The following is an 11,254-nucleotide window of genomic DNA, read 5'->3' on the forward strand; positions in this document are numbered from 1 at the left end:
GGCTATTGACAAAACACAAGCTTTGACACCACCAATATGTGACAATTGTCCCTAACAAAAAGGATAGAATGGAGCACCCCACAAGTCAAGGTAGCAACTCCATAGCAAGATAGCATGATGCATCTCAAGCTTGTTTTAGGTTCAAAACCTAAGGCCATTAAGCAATGGCATCCTACGGCAAGCCAACACACTAAGTAAAACTTGGGATACCAACAACCGTGACAACAAAACAACACTCCTAACAAAAGGTGACACTCTCCTAGCCAATGTAATATAATAAAATGACCTTGCTTATGAAACCAAAGGTCAAGGCAAAGAAAGTATGCAAGTCAAGAACACGATAGCTTATGAATTCAGCATGTTTAACAATCAAGGGCAATCAAAGAATAGCCACTACAGTAAGGTGACAAAATGATACAAGGGCTTAGTTCCTTATCAAGGCAATTTTCAAATACCTCCCAAGATATTTGTGATACAAAGAATTAAGGGTAAGAAAGTATGCTACTAAAGGTCAGAATCGCTTATGAATTAAGCATATGTAAGGAAGGACCTAGGGCAGTTAGAGAAGGTGGGGTAGTTATATAAGAGCTCACTTCCCTATCAAGGCAATTTTCAAGGACCTCAAAAGATACTTGCGACTCCAATGAGCCCCTCTTCATTGAGCAATCATCAATGTTGAAAACAGGATCCTTTGTTAAGACACCAACTTTCTATCTCCAAGGAAAGTGAATAGTAAGTTCAATATAACACTCCTTGAGCAAGATCTGGAAAGAATGGTTCATCACTCCTACAGATCAGCAAGCAAGGTGGCTTTTGCATTGATGCGTCATTTTTGTGAATGGAGAAGGATTTGAACTAAGCACTTTTTAGCATATTGGATTGTGACGCTTGGAGAGTGGCACTTTCTTTTGTTTCATATGCAAAGAGTTCAACTAATCAAAGCATAAGAGCAAATATCAAGCCTCAAAACAGACACATGAATTGCCTTCCTATAGTAAATCATCACCACCAAGAATGTTATAAGGGTGAAAATATTTTTGTTAATCTGAGCTTGTTAATAGTGATAACCCTTTACAATAACAATTTTGCTAGAAATTTCAGGTGTTCTTTTATCTTTATATTACATTTGCTTGATGTAGTGCTTGCGTTCAACTCAAAAGGCTTGAGATTCTATTTGCCACAATCTCTACATTTTACAATCCGCGTGTGCTTTAAGGGAAGTTGAAGCTTCCTTCCCACTTTGCTCAATAATCTGCCTTTGTGCTTGTAGATGTAATGTTAAAGGTAACTAGAGGCTCACCAGCACTCCCTCAAAATGTGTCGGTGTTAAAGGAAAGCCAAATGAATAAGACTATAATCCTATGATCCCAGCTTATCAAATCAGCCATGGGGCAAGAGAGAGGAGAAAACTCCGGTGACCTTGTCACAGTACAGGTGGTAGGCCAAACTCTCGCTTATACTAGCACCCAGCCACTTCTCTGGATACTAAAGAACCGAGCACTTCCCTAGGGGTTTCATCAGCTCAATGTTTTAGGTTACCCCACAACGACACCAAGCACAAAACTGGAAGAACCAGGTACACACCTAAATGGCTGTCCCAGACAATCTCTCCAGCAGATGGGTGTTGAGGCACATCCCATCACTACTTGATCTTTGGAATAAGGAAAGGTAAGGTCCAACTAGGATGTTTTAGAGCCTAGGGCACCCTAGAGCTTGCCATATACAGTACTCTCCATTGGTCCGAATGTGCAGACACATAGGCTTCACTCATATGGAATGTCCACACTTGCACACAAATTCCACAATATAAATCTGGCAGGCAAGTTGAGAACATGCATGCAAATAGTGCAAATGCCCGAAGTGTGGCAAAATGCAATGGGATCAAGGGGGAACAGGGAAGTCTCGCTCATTTGCTCGTCGATACAAAATTGCAGAAGCCTCCAGCCTGATATCAAGATGAGAAGGCCCACATCAGAGACCTCAACTATTTGTCAAATAAGTGAGAATCATTATAATGAGCTAAAGGAACTTACCAGCTGGGCCTTACAACAAATTTGCCAGTGGCCATTGCCCAATTCACCTGTTGAGTCCAAAACTCAAGTTAATCATGTGGGACGAGAGACCTCCATAACCCCAATAATATCTCTGCAACTTCCAAACCATACCTTGTCAGTACCCATGGAGATGGCTACCACATGAGTGACCTCATCATCAAGGCCCATGGCACAAACAGCACCAAATTGTTCTGCCAGCTGCCAAAGAGGATGAAGATGAGGCTGAGGATACCCCTGTGGAAATACTCTGCTAAAAACAACTTTACACCCAGCCAAAACCCGCCGCTGCTCCTTGGCAAGAATGTCTCTGACATCCACTTCATATAGCCTTGGATTTGAGAAAAAGCTGTAATGAATATTTTGTATCACCTGGGATCACAGGGAACTTGTATCAGTATCAAACATTGTCTAAGCATCATCACAAAGAATAAGGCTTGCATTAAAAACATCAAACCATTAAAGCTGAAGCAAGCATGCCATCTTGCTCTCTTTCATCATGACCCATCTCTAGCAATGAGGGGCCCGGTAGTCCAAACTGCCTTCGACTGGACGGAAAATACATATAGCTGCAAAAGTGGAGTGCACATTTCACTTTTCTTCCTTGCCAAACTTGAAACAATCTGTCCAATGTTAAGACCATGAAACAATGCTTTGAGTCACAAATAAATCACAGATTTACCGCTCTACAACGATAAGATTATGCCTGTGATGAGGCCAGACTCGTGCAGAATCATCAATGATAACTACTGCCGACTCCATGCCTAACACACCATCCAAGTCTTTGCTCTTCAGAGGCTTCTCATCCCCATCAACTCCATCAGAATCATCTCCTTTAGAGATGACCCTACCCGCAAACAAAGCTCCAGTTGGATCAAGCAGTTTTGCCATTTCTGAGGCATATGCTTTATTGCCCATGGTGTAAACATGTAGCTCATACAGCTGGCTGGCCTGTAATTAAGCTCACAAATGGAAAGTTATTTCAAAGAAAAGAGAATCACTCTGAAAATATAAGAGAAGTGAACCTCATGACACCTAAATACTGAAGTCAAATTGTTCGAAGCAAATGGTCATCAGAAAATACAACTGTAGTCCTTGCTATAGATGAGAAGTCAATAAGATTGATAAACCAAAAATCGCTGAAACCAAGAAAATGACATGGGAAAGAAGAAATGGATGGACAAACAAAGACAGAATCTGGAGGGAGGACTATCCACTTGTTTTCAATGGCCTAGTTTGTGGTGCAGTACTCAAGATATAACAAGAGGCACAAAGCTAGGACTAGGACTACACTAACATTACTGCTCTCCTGAACGACGGAATGTGTGGTTAACTCACCTACTTTCACAGGGAAAGGGTAGTTACCTAGCAGATATGAGATGTGTTACAAACCTCAAACACTATTTGTAAGCCAACTAGAATCCGAGAACTACTATAATGTGCTTCCCAAGTCTGCACACAAATAAACTAGAGTAGCATATGACGACTTAACACGGTTGTAGAACCATGAACATATAAAACACAATTCTACACTGGAAGAAACAAATCCACCACAACCTCAAATATTTGAGTGCTTAAGCACAAAAACTTCTGATCCCTTTCCTCTATCATGGGTATACACCAGCTGTCTGACATGCAAATGGAAGCAGGAGCGGTTCAAGTATTTACTCTTGCAAGGAAATTCCAGATGCCAGGACGCAACTTGGTCCACATGTTCATATGAGGGAAGCAGTACAACTCCCTCTTGCCAATACCCTCTTTGCTGATCTTGCTACACTCTGTTGCCTCATTCTGACGCAATCTGACCTTCCATTCTTCTTCAATTTCTATGAACTGATAAGACATTGCATAAAGACCCGATATTAAAGTCAAAGGTAAGACCTCAAGCTCAACTACTTAAACTAGATACAGATCATGTCAGCAAATACCTTAGCTGAATTCAATAATGTGTGGTCTAGATCGAGCACTAGGCATAACTTCCTTGCACTGAACATTCGGCTTTGCTCTTCTATTCTTCTAGCCCTTTCTTGTCTAACAGCTTGCTTCTGCTTTTCATCAAGCCCCTCTAGCAGGTGTTCTAAGTTGTCCCAGTGACTTGAACTATCTTGCGGTCTCACAACCCCTGCACTAACATTCAAATCCAGCTTGCCAGCAACACCGTTAGCAGAGACCTTCACAGAAGCAGTTCTAGAAACTTTACTTGCCCTTGAAACATCTTCAGGCCTGCTTGAACCGCCAGTTGAGTAAGCTGGAGTGTCTTGCGACATGCTGTTCACCTCTGTGGCAGATGATGTATTGACCACCAAGTCCACAGATCTGGTTAGGTCTTCCGTCACTTGAGGTTCAACTCCTACAGCTTTAGCCTTCTCTGGTTTTAAAAGGGAACCAACAACTTTCTGTGCCGACGGAATCACAGCACTGCTTTTCGATGCTAATATGGGACTATTGCCTTTCAGCAGGAGAGTATCTGAAACCCCAGGCTTCTCGAGGGAATTTCCAAGAAGTACTCGCCGTGGATCCCTTGGTTTCATCCGAGGTTTAGAAGGATCTGTTGCCTGAAGAGACACAACCATTACATCATGAGAGAAGAGTGCTCTTAGAAAAAGTCCAAAACCTCTAAAATTTGGTTGTTTTTAACAGAGAATTGCATTACTGTTGATAAAGGCTTCATTCCACTGAAAATGTATATAAAGCATCTGCCTCAATACACTTACCTTTGATCTCAAAACAATGGCTGTTCGTACTGAGCCTGTTTGGTGCGGCACCAATACTCCATGTTCAATCACTGGAACAGGAGCAGTTATGGGAATATTCAAATCTTGTAAGCCTTCTGCATCTCTCTCATTTGCAGCTAACTGCACCTTCAGCCTTTTGCTTGCAGATTCTTCATTCCCAATATCAAATGGCATTTCCCGTTTTGATACACTATCCAACAAATTGACTGTTGGGTTCAAATCAATGTCCATGTTGACTGACAGACCATCATTTGTTGGTGGGAAGTTCATCTCAGTGTGTTGATAGTCTGGACCTAGAGTTTCACTCTGAAAGAATTCCACTGGGTGAGCTGTACTGCTCTCTGAGATTGCCCGTACTGTTTCCAAGCCTTCTATGCTACTGTCATCTAGCCGAGTAACATTTAAATCAATTGCCTCGCCAATTGCCTTTCTCCGTGGATCCCGGTTCTTTTTAGGGCCTTTTACAGCCAAATGCACCACCTGGGCTTTGATGTCCTCAAGTTCTTTATTCTCCTCTTCTCCAGGTTCTGAGCATGTGAACAATCTCAACTCAGAAGGCATCAGCCTCAAATTGTTCTCATCAGCAGTCGGCAATGCCTCTTGGTGTACAATATTTAGGTGAGGTGAAGAGCTCTGAAGAAAAGTCAGTCCTGTAGGCTGAGCTTCCTGAGACACAAGATCAGCTTCACTTCTCTTTGACTGATATTCTGTACCATCCACATTAACAGAAGACTCAGGCAGCTCTAACGCCTTAGCCTCAGCATCCTCCTCTGAGGGAGTTGGACTGGGCAGTCGTGTATATGCCATCTGAGACTTCCCAGCAAACCTTTCATGATAAGAAGTGGCAGCAGAAACAGGATCAAGGTGTGAAGGCCACCGATAGCTTCTATTAGTAGACAACTCTTGTGGTTCCTTTTTACTAAGGCCCAACATAGCTCTATAAGTTTTGGCACGACTACTTGAATTTTCAATACCAGTTGCACTTGGATATGGTAAAGGCCCAAGCTCTGTTGATTTTGCAGGAGGCTGATTATCCACTTGTTCAGGGATGAGCGAGAACCAACCGCCAAATCCAGTGCTTGCTGCCATGGAGATATCAGCTGGGACACCATTGTCGCCCATATGTGTCCAGTTGACAAACTGAAGACCAGCAGAAGAATGTACCCCTTGCTCGGTCCCACATGGAAAATCTAAGGCAGTTTCATCTACATTGGTAGTTGCCATAGTCTCCCTTTCAGGCTGAAAAGATTCCAAAAACTTGGAACCTCTGGCCTCACCCCTTTCCCCTTCAAAGAATGGAGAGGCCATATTGGAGGCCTCTTGATCCATTTTACTAGGAAAACCAATCGTTTGCATCATGGTCTCAAGCTGCATAATTTAAGGGAAAAATTAAATCTATACTCCACAACTCACAAGAACATGCTATTTTAACCAAAATTCCAGTATTGTGGATCCCATAAAGTCATGCTTCACCTCTTGGAGTTGTTTTGATGTGAAAAGCTTTTCACAGCTGAACCTTGCAAGCTTAAGCAATCTGCGAGACTCCAAAAAGTTATATCGAGCAGCCAACCCTTACCCAATTACTAACTTCAGCTGATAAAACTCCTTTGACAAAAGCAAAAACCCCACGAGACATGGGAAAAAAGAAGGTAGCGAAAGAAAAAGGGGGTAAGGGGGGATGATGATACAGACCTTGGGAGCACATCCATCTGATCTTTGCCCACCGCAGTGTTTCTGGCCTGCAAAGTAGGTTGCAGATAAGTGACATATATCGACTCTATTAATTTGGTCAGGTAATACAGGCTCGAAGATAACAAACTCAAAAAGTCCAGAAGCTCACTGCATAAGCAGCACGAATGCCAGAAAAAGCTTGGCGAATTAGGAAAGGAACTCTCCGTCGATTCGTTTCTGTTCCTGATCGCTTAAAAAGATCGCGAAGAAGTTTTAGGGCACTGTAAAGCTGTTTACAAACACCGACAAAAGACCTGTATATCCAGTATTTGGTCAGACGGTAAGGCAGTAAGACTGCAATGACTTGAGACAACCACATGACACGAAAGATTGAGCATAAGGCATGGCAAATGTCTATGCAATTAATGATAACTCACTTTTGGGCGTCTTTCACCCCAACATTCCTCAAGAGCTCAGTACATTCTTTATGGGCATCTCTGGCGCTGTGTCGCCACCCAGAGGACCTTTCAGATGGCTTACCACTTTGCTTCTCCCTATCCTTGGAATGCCTTGTTTGCTTTCCTGAAGATGCCTCAGTAGCGAGTTCAGCTGATGATAAATTCTGCTCCAATAGAACACCTTCAATCTCCCCCTCCTCAAGTTCTCCTTCTTCACGGCCATATTTTGCATGCCTCAAACTTCTGGCGCGTAAATTATCTTCTGAACTATCTGAAAGCATCTCCTCTTGAGTTTGGCCAGATTTGAGGTCAGATCCCAATGTCTGCTTATCAACCTTCTCCACTGTACTTTTTGGAAAGCTGGATCTTTCTGGAATCCCTTTCATTGTTGAAAGATAAAAAGGGTCTCCTCTTGCTTTACGAGCCTCCACAGAGGAGCTCCTTCTCTGTTCTGATCGATCTCCTCCCTCAAACCATATTAAGTAGCCATCGCTATTCCTGTAGAAACAACCACCATACTCTTTTGGACCTTCACTAAGCATCCATGTTGCATTCCTGTTGGTTAGATACTCTGAATTCCTGTTTGCTGACCAGGATAGAGATTTCTGTACAGGAGCAGTTGCAGTCGAATCAGTGTCAGTAGTTTTGCTCGCCTTCACTGGGGAATCTTTAGAACTATCGTATGGCGTACCAGTGACTGCTTCATTTGAGCTTCCCTGGATACCCTTCGCCCAGGCAAGCTGGTAGAACTGTTCAGGAGGCTGTGACGATTCTGATCGCCAATTCCACCCTTGTTTTCGGCCAGCCCAACCTGTGACCATATTCGCACCAGATTTTGAGGAATCAGGAAGAGAGCTAGAGAGCACCTCCTTACTCTGTCCAGTGACTTCATCTTGATCATCACATCCTGACTTGTCATCTGCTGCTTCAATATCTTCCTCTGCCAGTTTGTTATCATCAGATATCTCTCCTTCCTCATGGTCTTCACTTAGCTTCTCTGTGTCTAGATCAAGCACCAACTCGCCTGTAACTTCTACCCTGGGATTAACTCCCTGCTGCTGCAAAACACTATCAGGCTCATCAACGACTCGAACATCAGAATCCTCAGCATCACCTTCTGAACACTTCTGCTTACTGTTCTCATCAACTACCAAAGGTTCCATTGTTTCAAAACAAACGGGCAACTAAAGAAAGAGCTGTGATGAAGATGGCATTCGGCCGATAACAATTACGACTTTAAACTACAAATGTACCTTCAAACTCTGAAGCATAATGGTCATTCCACCAACTTGTTGATGATATGTAAACACTTGTTAGCTTAGACAGTTTACATCTATTCCAGCAGATGCTCTTTGTTGTTACATGCAAAACCTTGCCAAGTGTGTCTCTACATCAGCCACTCACACGAACTTGGAAGCTCTAAGGTGTACACAGGCAAAGCTTGTGCAGTGCAATGCCCTTCGAGGGTCCTGTGAACATATATGTATGTCTCCCATACGAGAAGAAGACGAATCCCCAAAAGTCAGAGTGCACGCATTTCGAACCTCTAATGGACACATGCTGAATCGCAATACTGAGCATCTGGTTACTCTGTCCTTTCGTGAAGCATTAGAACCTGTAAGAACTACAACAGCAGCTGATGTTGGCAAGTTGGCATAATATCAAAAACCCTAACACCGACAGATGTGATGAAGCGTCAGATCTTCAATTCCAAGCTGAATCTCCACAGATATGCAAGATGCCAAATGAGCACATGAAGCTCCTGGCTAGACACCACTTTCAGGAAGTAGTTTCGCTTTTGCCTGAAAGTGCAGGGGCAATCTAAAGTACTCAGCTCTAAGCCCCTTCCTGAGCAGGTTCTGAGGGTACAGTCCTGATGTTTGCCAACACCTTATCTTTGGTTGTCATGTAAGCTTCTGATGGGAGGTCGGTTATGCATCAAAACGCAAAACTTTCTTCTTTTGCACGGTCGTAGGCCCTCCATCAGAGCATGCCTTTAGTTAAAGAAGCCAGAATGGCGGTGATCTGTGTTAATCTCGGGGTTGGATGGCAGGCAACGGCCGAAGAAAGCTTCAGGTATTGCATTTCGTTCTATGTCCTCTCTCTCTCTCTCTCTCTCTCTCTCTCTCTCTCTCTCTCTCTCTCTCTCTCTCTCTCTCTCTCTCTCTGTGTATTTTTTTCTTATAACCAGAACACAGTCCTCTTCTTCTTCGTGCTGCTGTGGTTCATTATCGTCCCGGATGGATCGTGGTCGACGCGACTGTCTGTCTGCCGAGATGGAGGCCACCGCCGCAGATGATGATGATGATAATGATGGTGATGAAGAGATGGTTGTATCAAGCCGCACCCGCCATTAAAAAAAGGGGGGCGAAGGGGGGAAGTAGAATAAGGGGACGGAGACGAAGGAGAAGAAGAAGAAGAAGCACCCACACAATTCACAACTAAGCAGGCCACCATAAAGGCAGCTTAGTCAAAGAGGAACCAACGTAACCCCAGCGGATTAACAATTTTTTAAAAATAACCTCACGCAATTTTGCGTCTAAATTTCGTAGATACGGGCTTCAGTTTTTGTGTCATATCGCGCCTCCGTATCCTGCCTAGCCAAGAGGGCGCTTTCCCACGAGCCCTACCCCACACACGCACACACCTGCCCTAACCGGCTCTCTCTCTACAAATCTTGGAGAATTTTAGTGTATTTTTGCCTCATTACCTCTAAATTTTGCCACAGAATCTCTTTATCTTGCCCACTTCGAGGTTTTCCAACTTTTTCGAAAAAGATTTAGTGTCAAAGCACCACAACCCACTTTGTTGAGGCGGGTGTGCGCATTTCTCAGGGTCTGCGGATCGATTCCTCCCAACCCTGGCGTGCACCTCCACAACATTTACCGCTCATTGGGATGGTGTCCCCCAGGGTTTTCAGGCAATGGGTCAAATAAAGCCTAATAATGGAATGCTTTTTTTTTAACCTTGGAAGATATGACCTTGGGAGCTCCCTTGTTCCTCAACCTTTCAAGATACAACTTAGGCTGAAAAGAGGCTAACATTGGGACTCTCCCATTTTCTTTTAATGCCATGAGATGCTTGTGGACCAATTTTACTCCTCGCTTGGACAAGGGGTCAAATCATCCCTCGTGTATCTTCTCCTTTCGATTGGTTTTTAGAAAGGATTATGGTAAGAGGAAGGTAACTAATAGGAGGAGAGCTACCTCTCAGGCTTTATATCCCAATCATTTTTTGCTCCTACTTTGAAAGAGACAATAGTGCTCATTCAAAATAAGGTGATGGATTATCCTATATATTTTTTGCTCCTATTTTGAAAGTGTTAATAGTGGTCGTATGAGAATAAGCATGGGAAAATGGTTTAGTCTTATTAGCCAATGGCATTGAGGTTTTAGTAAGGTTAAGCTAGATTCTAGCTTGGACTATGTCAAATTTGGGAGCATCATCTTGTCAAGCTTACTTGAAAGGGCATATGACAATGTAATGGATTGCTTGTCAAGAGTATCATCTTGTCAAGATTGCTTGGAAGGGCATAATTAGGAAGCAGGACACAATCCTACTAGACCTAGTCAATCCTTTAGGTAAGCAACATTGGCTCTGTAAATTAACATGCTATGTCACACCTCATTCCCATGCGATCCTACTAAAATTACAACTAAAATGGAAAAAAGAGTATCCTGAAAGGTGACAAGGATGGAAGCTTGCTTGGAAGTGAGCTATGGCAGAGAGCAAGAGCAAGAAGAGAGAGACACAAATGGGAATTCCAACAGTCACAATGTGTGACCGGGCCTTCCTTTATTCAAACTGTCACCAAAAGAATAAAGAATAAAGTGATGGTGACGGGCGCCTACCACCTGCAGTGTGCAGTGGCGGGTACTGTCAGTGTACTAATATATGAGCGGCTAGGCAGAGGCGCCTTTACCCCCAACAGCCTCCCACTTAAAGGCGAATCTGCCCTAGTGAGGAGTAAAAAGAAAAAGAAAAAACAGTACAATGTACATATGTATAACAAAATGAGGAAAAATGTCATCTCATCCAATGCCCATCAATCTCCTGAGGAAGGCAAAGCGCTCAGTAGTGAGGCTTTTCGTGAGCAAATCTACAGGATTTTTGTCAATGGGGATCTTGACAAGGTCAACAGACTTGTCCTCCATGACCCCACGTATGAAGTATTACCTCACCTCAATGTGTTTCGTCTTCACATGGAAAACCAGATTCTTGGCTAGTTGAATAGCACTCATAGAATTCGAATGCAACGTAGGCATAGTATCAATCCCAAGGTCATGAACCAAACGGCCCAACCATATGGCCTCCTTGCAAGCCTCAGTGGCCGCAACAT

General features: G+C 43.4%; 1 protein-coding gene across 1 annotated transcript; it reads right to left on the reverse strand.

Annotated features, from left to right (window-relative positions):
- Window positions 1–401: 401 nt before the first annotated feature.
- On the reverse strand, window positions 402–9,337 carry LOC148018766 (RNA polymerase II C-terminal domain phosphatase-like 3). The gene is made up of 12 exons (XM_087701113.1): window positions 6,895–9,337; window positions 6,627–6,771; window positions 6,479–6,525; window positions 6,260–6,320; window positions 4,766–6,154; window positions 3,980–4,606; window positions 3,720–3,884; window positions 2,734–3,002; window positions 2,509–2,620; window positions 2,166–2,423; window positions 2,034–2,080; window positions 402–1,945 (listed from the first exon to the last, which is right to left on the reverse strand). The coding sequence occupies exons 1-12, from the start codon at window positions 8,076–8,078 to the stop codon at window positions 1,882–1,884; spliced, it is 4,368 nt and encodes a 1,455-aa protein (XP_087557239.1). The 5' UTR covers window positions 8,079–9,337; the 3' UTR covers window positions 402–1,881.
- Window positions 9,338–11,254: the final 1,917 nt, after the last annotated feature.

Source organism: Lygodium microphyllum, chromosome 20 (genome assembly GCF_053477565.2).
Source record: "Lygodium microphyllum isolate KBCC chromosome 20, Lygodium_microphyllum_v1.1.10, whole genome shotgun sequence".
In the NCBI taxonomy this organism is placed as follows: Eukaryota; Viridiplantae; Streptophyta; class Polypodiopsida; order Schizaeales; family Lygodiaceae; genus Lygodium; species Lygodium microphyllum.

What these genes read in the sequence shown, in the direction of transcription:
- LOC148018766 (XM_087701113.1), bottom strand. Translation starts at nt 8,078, where the DNA reads ATGGAACCTTTGGTAGTTGATGAGAACAGTAAGCAGAAGTGTTCAGAA. An exon ending in CATTATTGAATTCAGCTAAG is followed by an intron (nt 3,885 to 3,979) that starts GTATTTGCTGAC and finishes ATGTCTTATCAG; the next exon opens with TTCATAGAAATTGAAGAAGA. An exon ending in TCTCCATGGGTACTGACAAG is followed by an intron (nt 2,081 to 2,165) that starts GTATGGTTTGGA and finishes TGGACTCAACAG; the next exon opens with GTGAATTGGGCAATGGCCAC.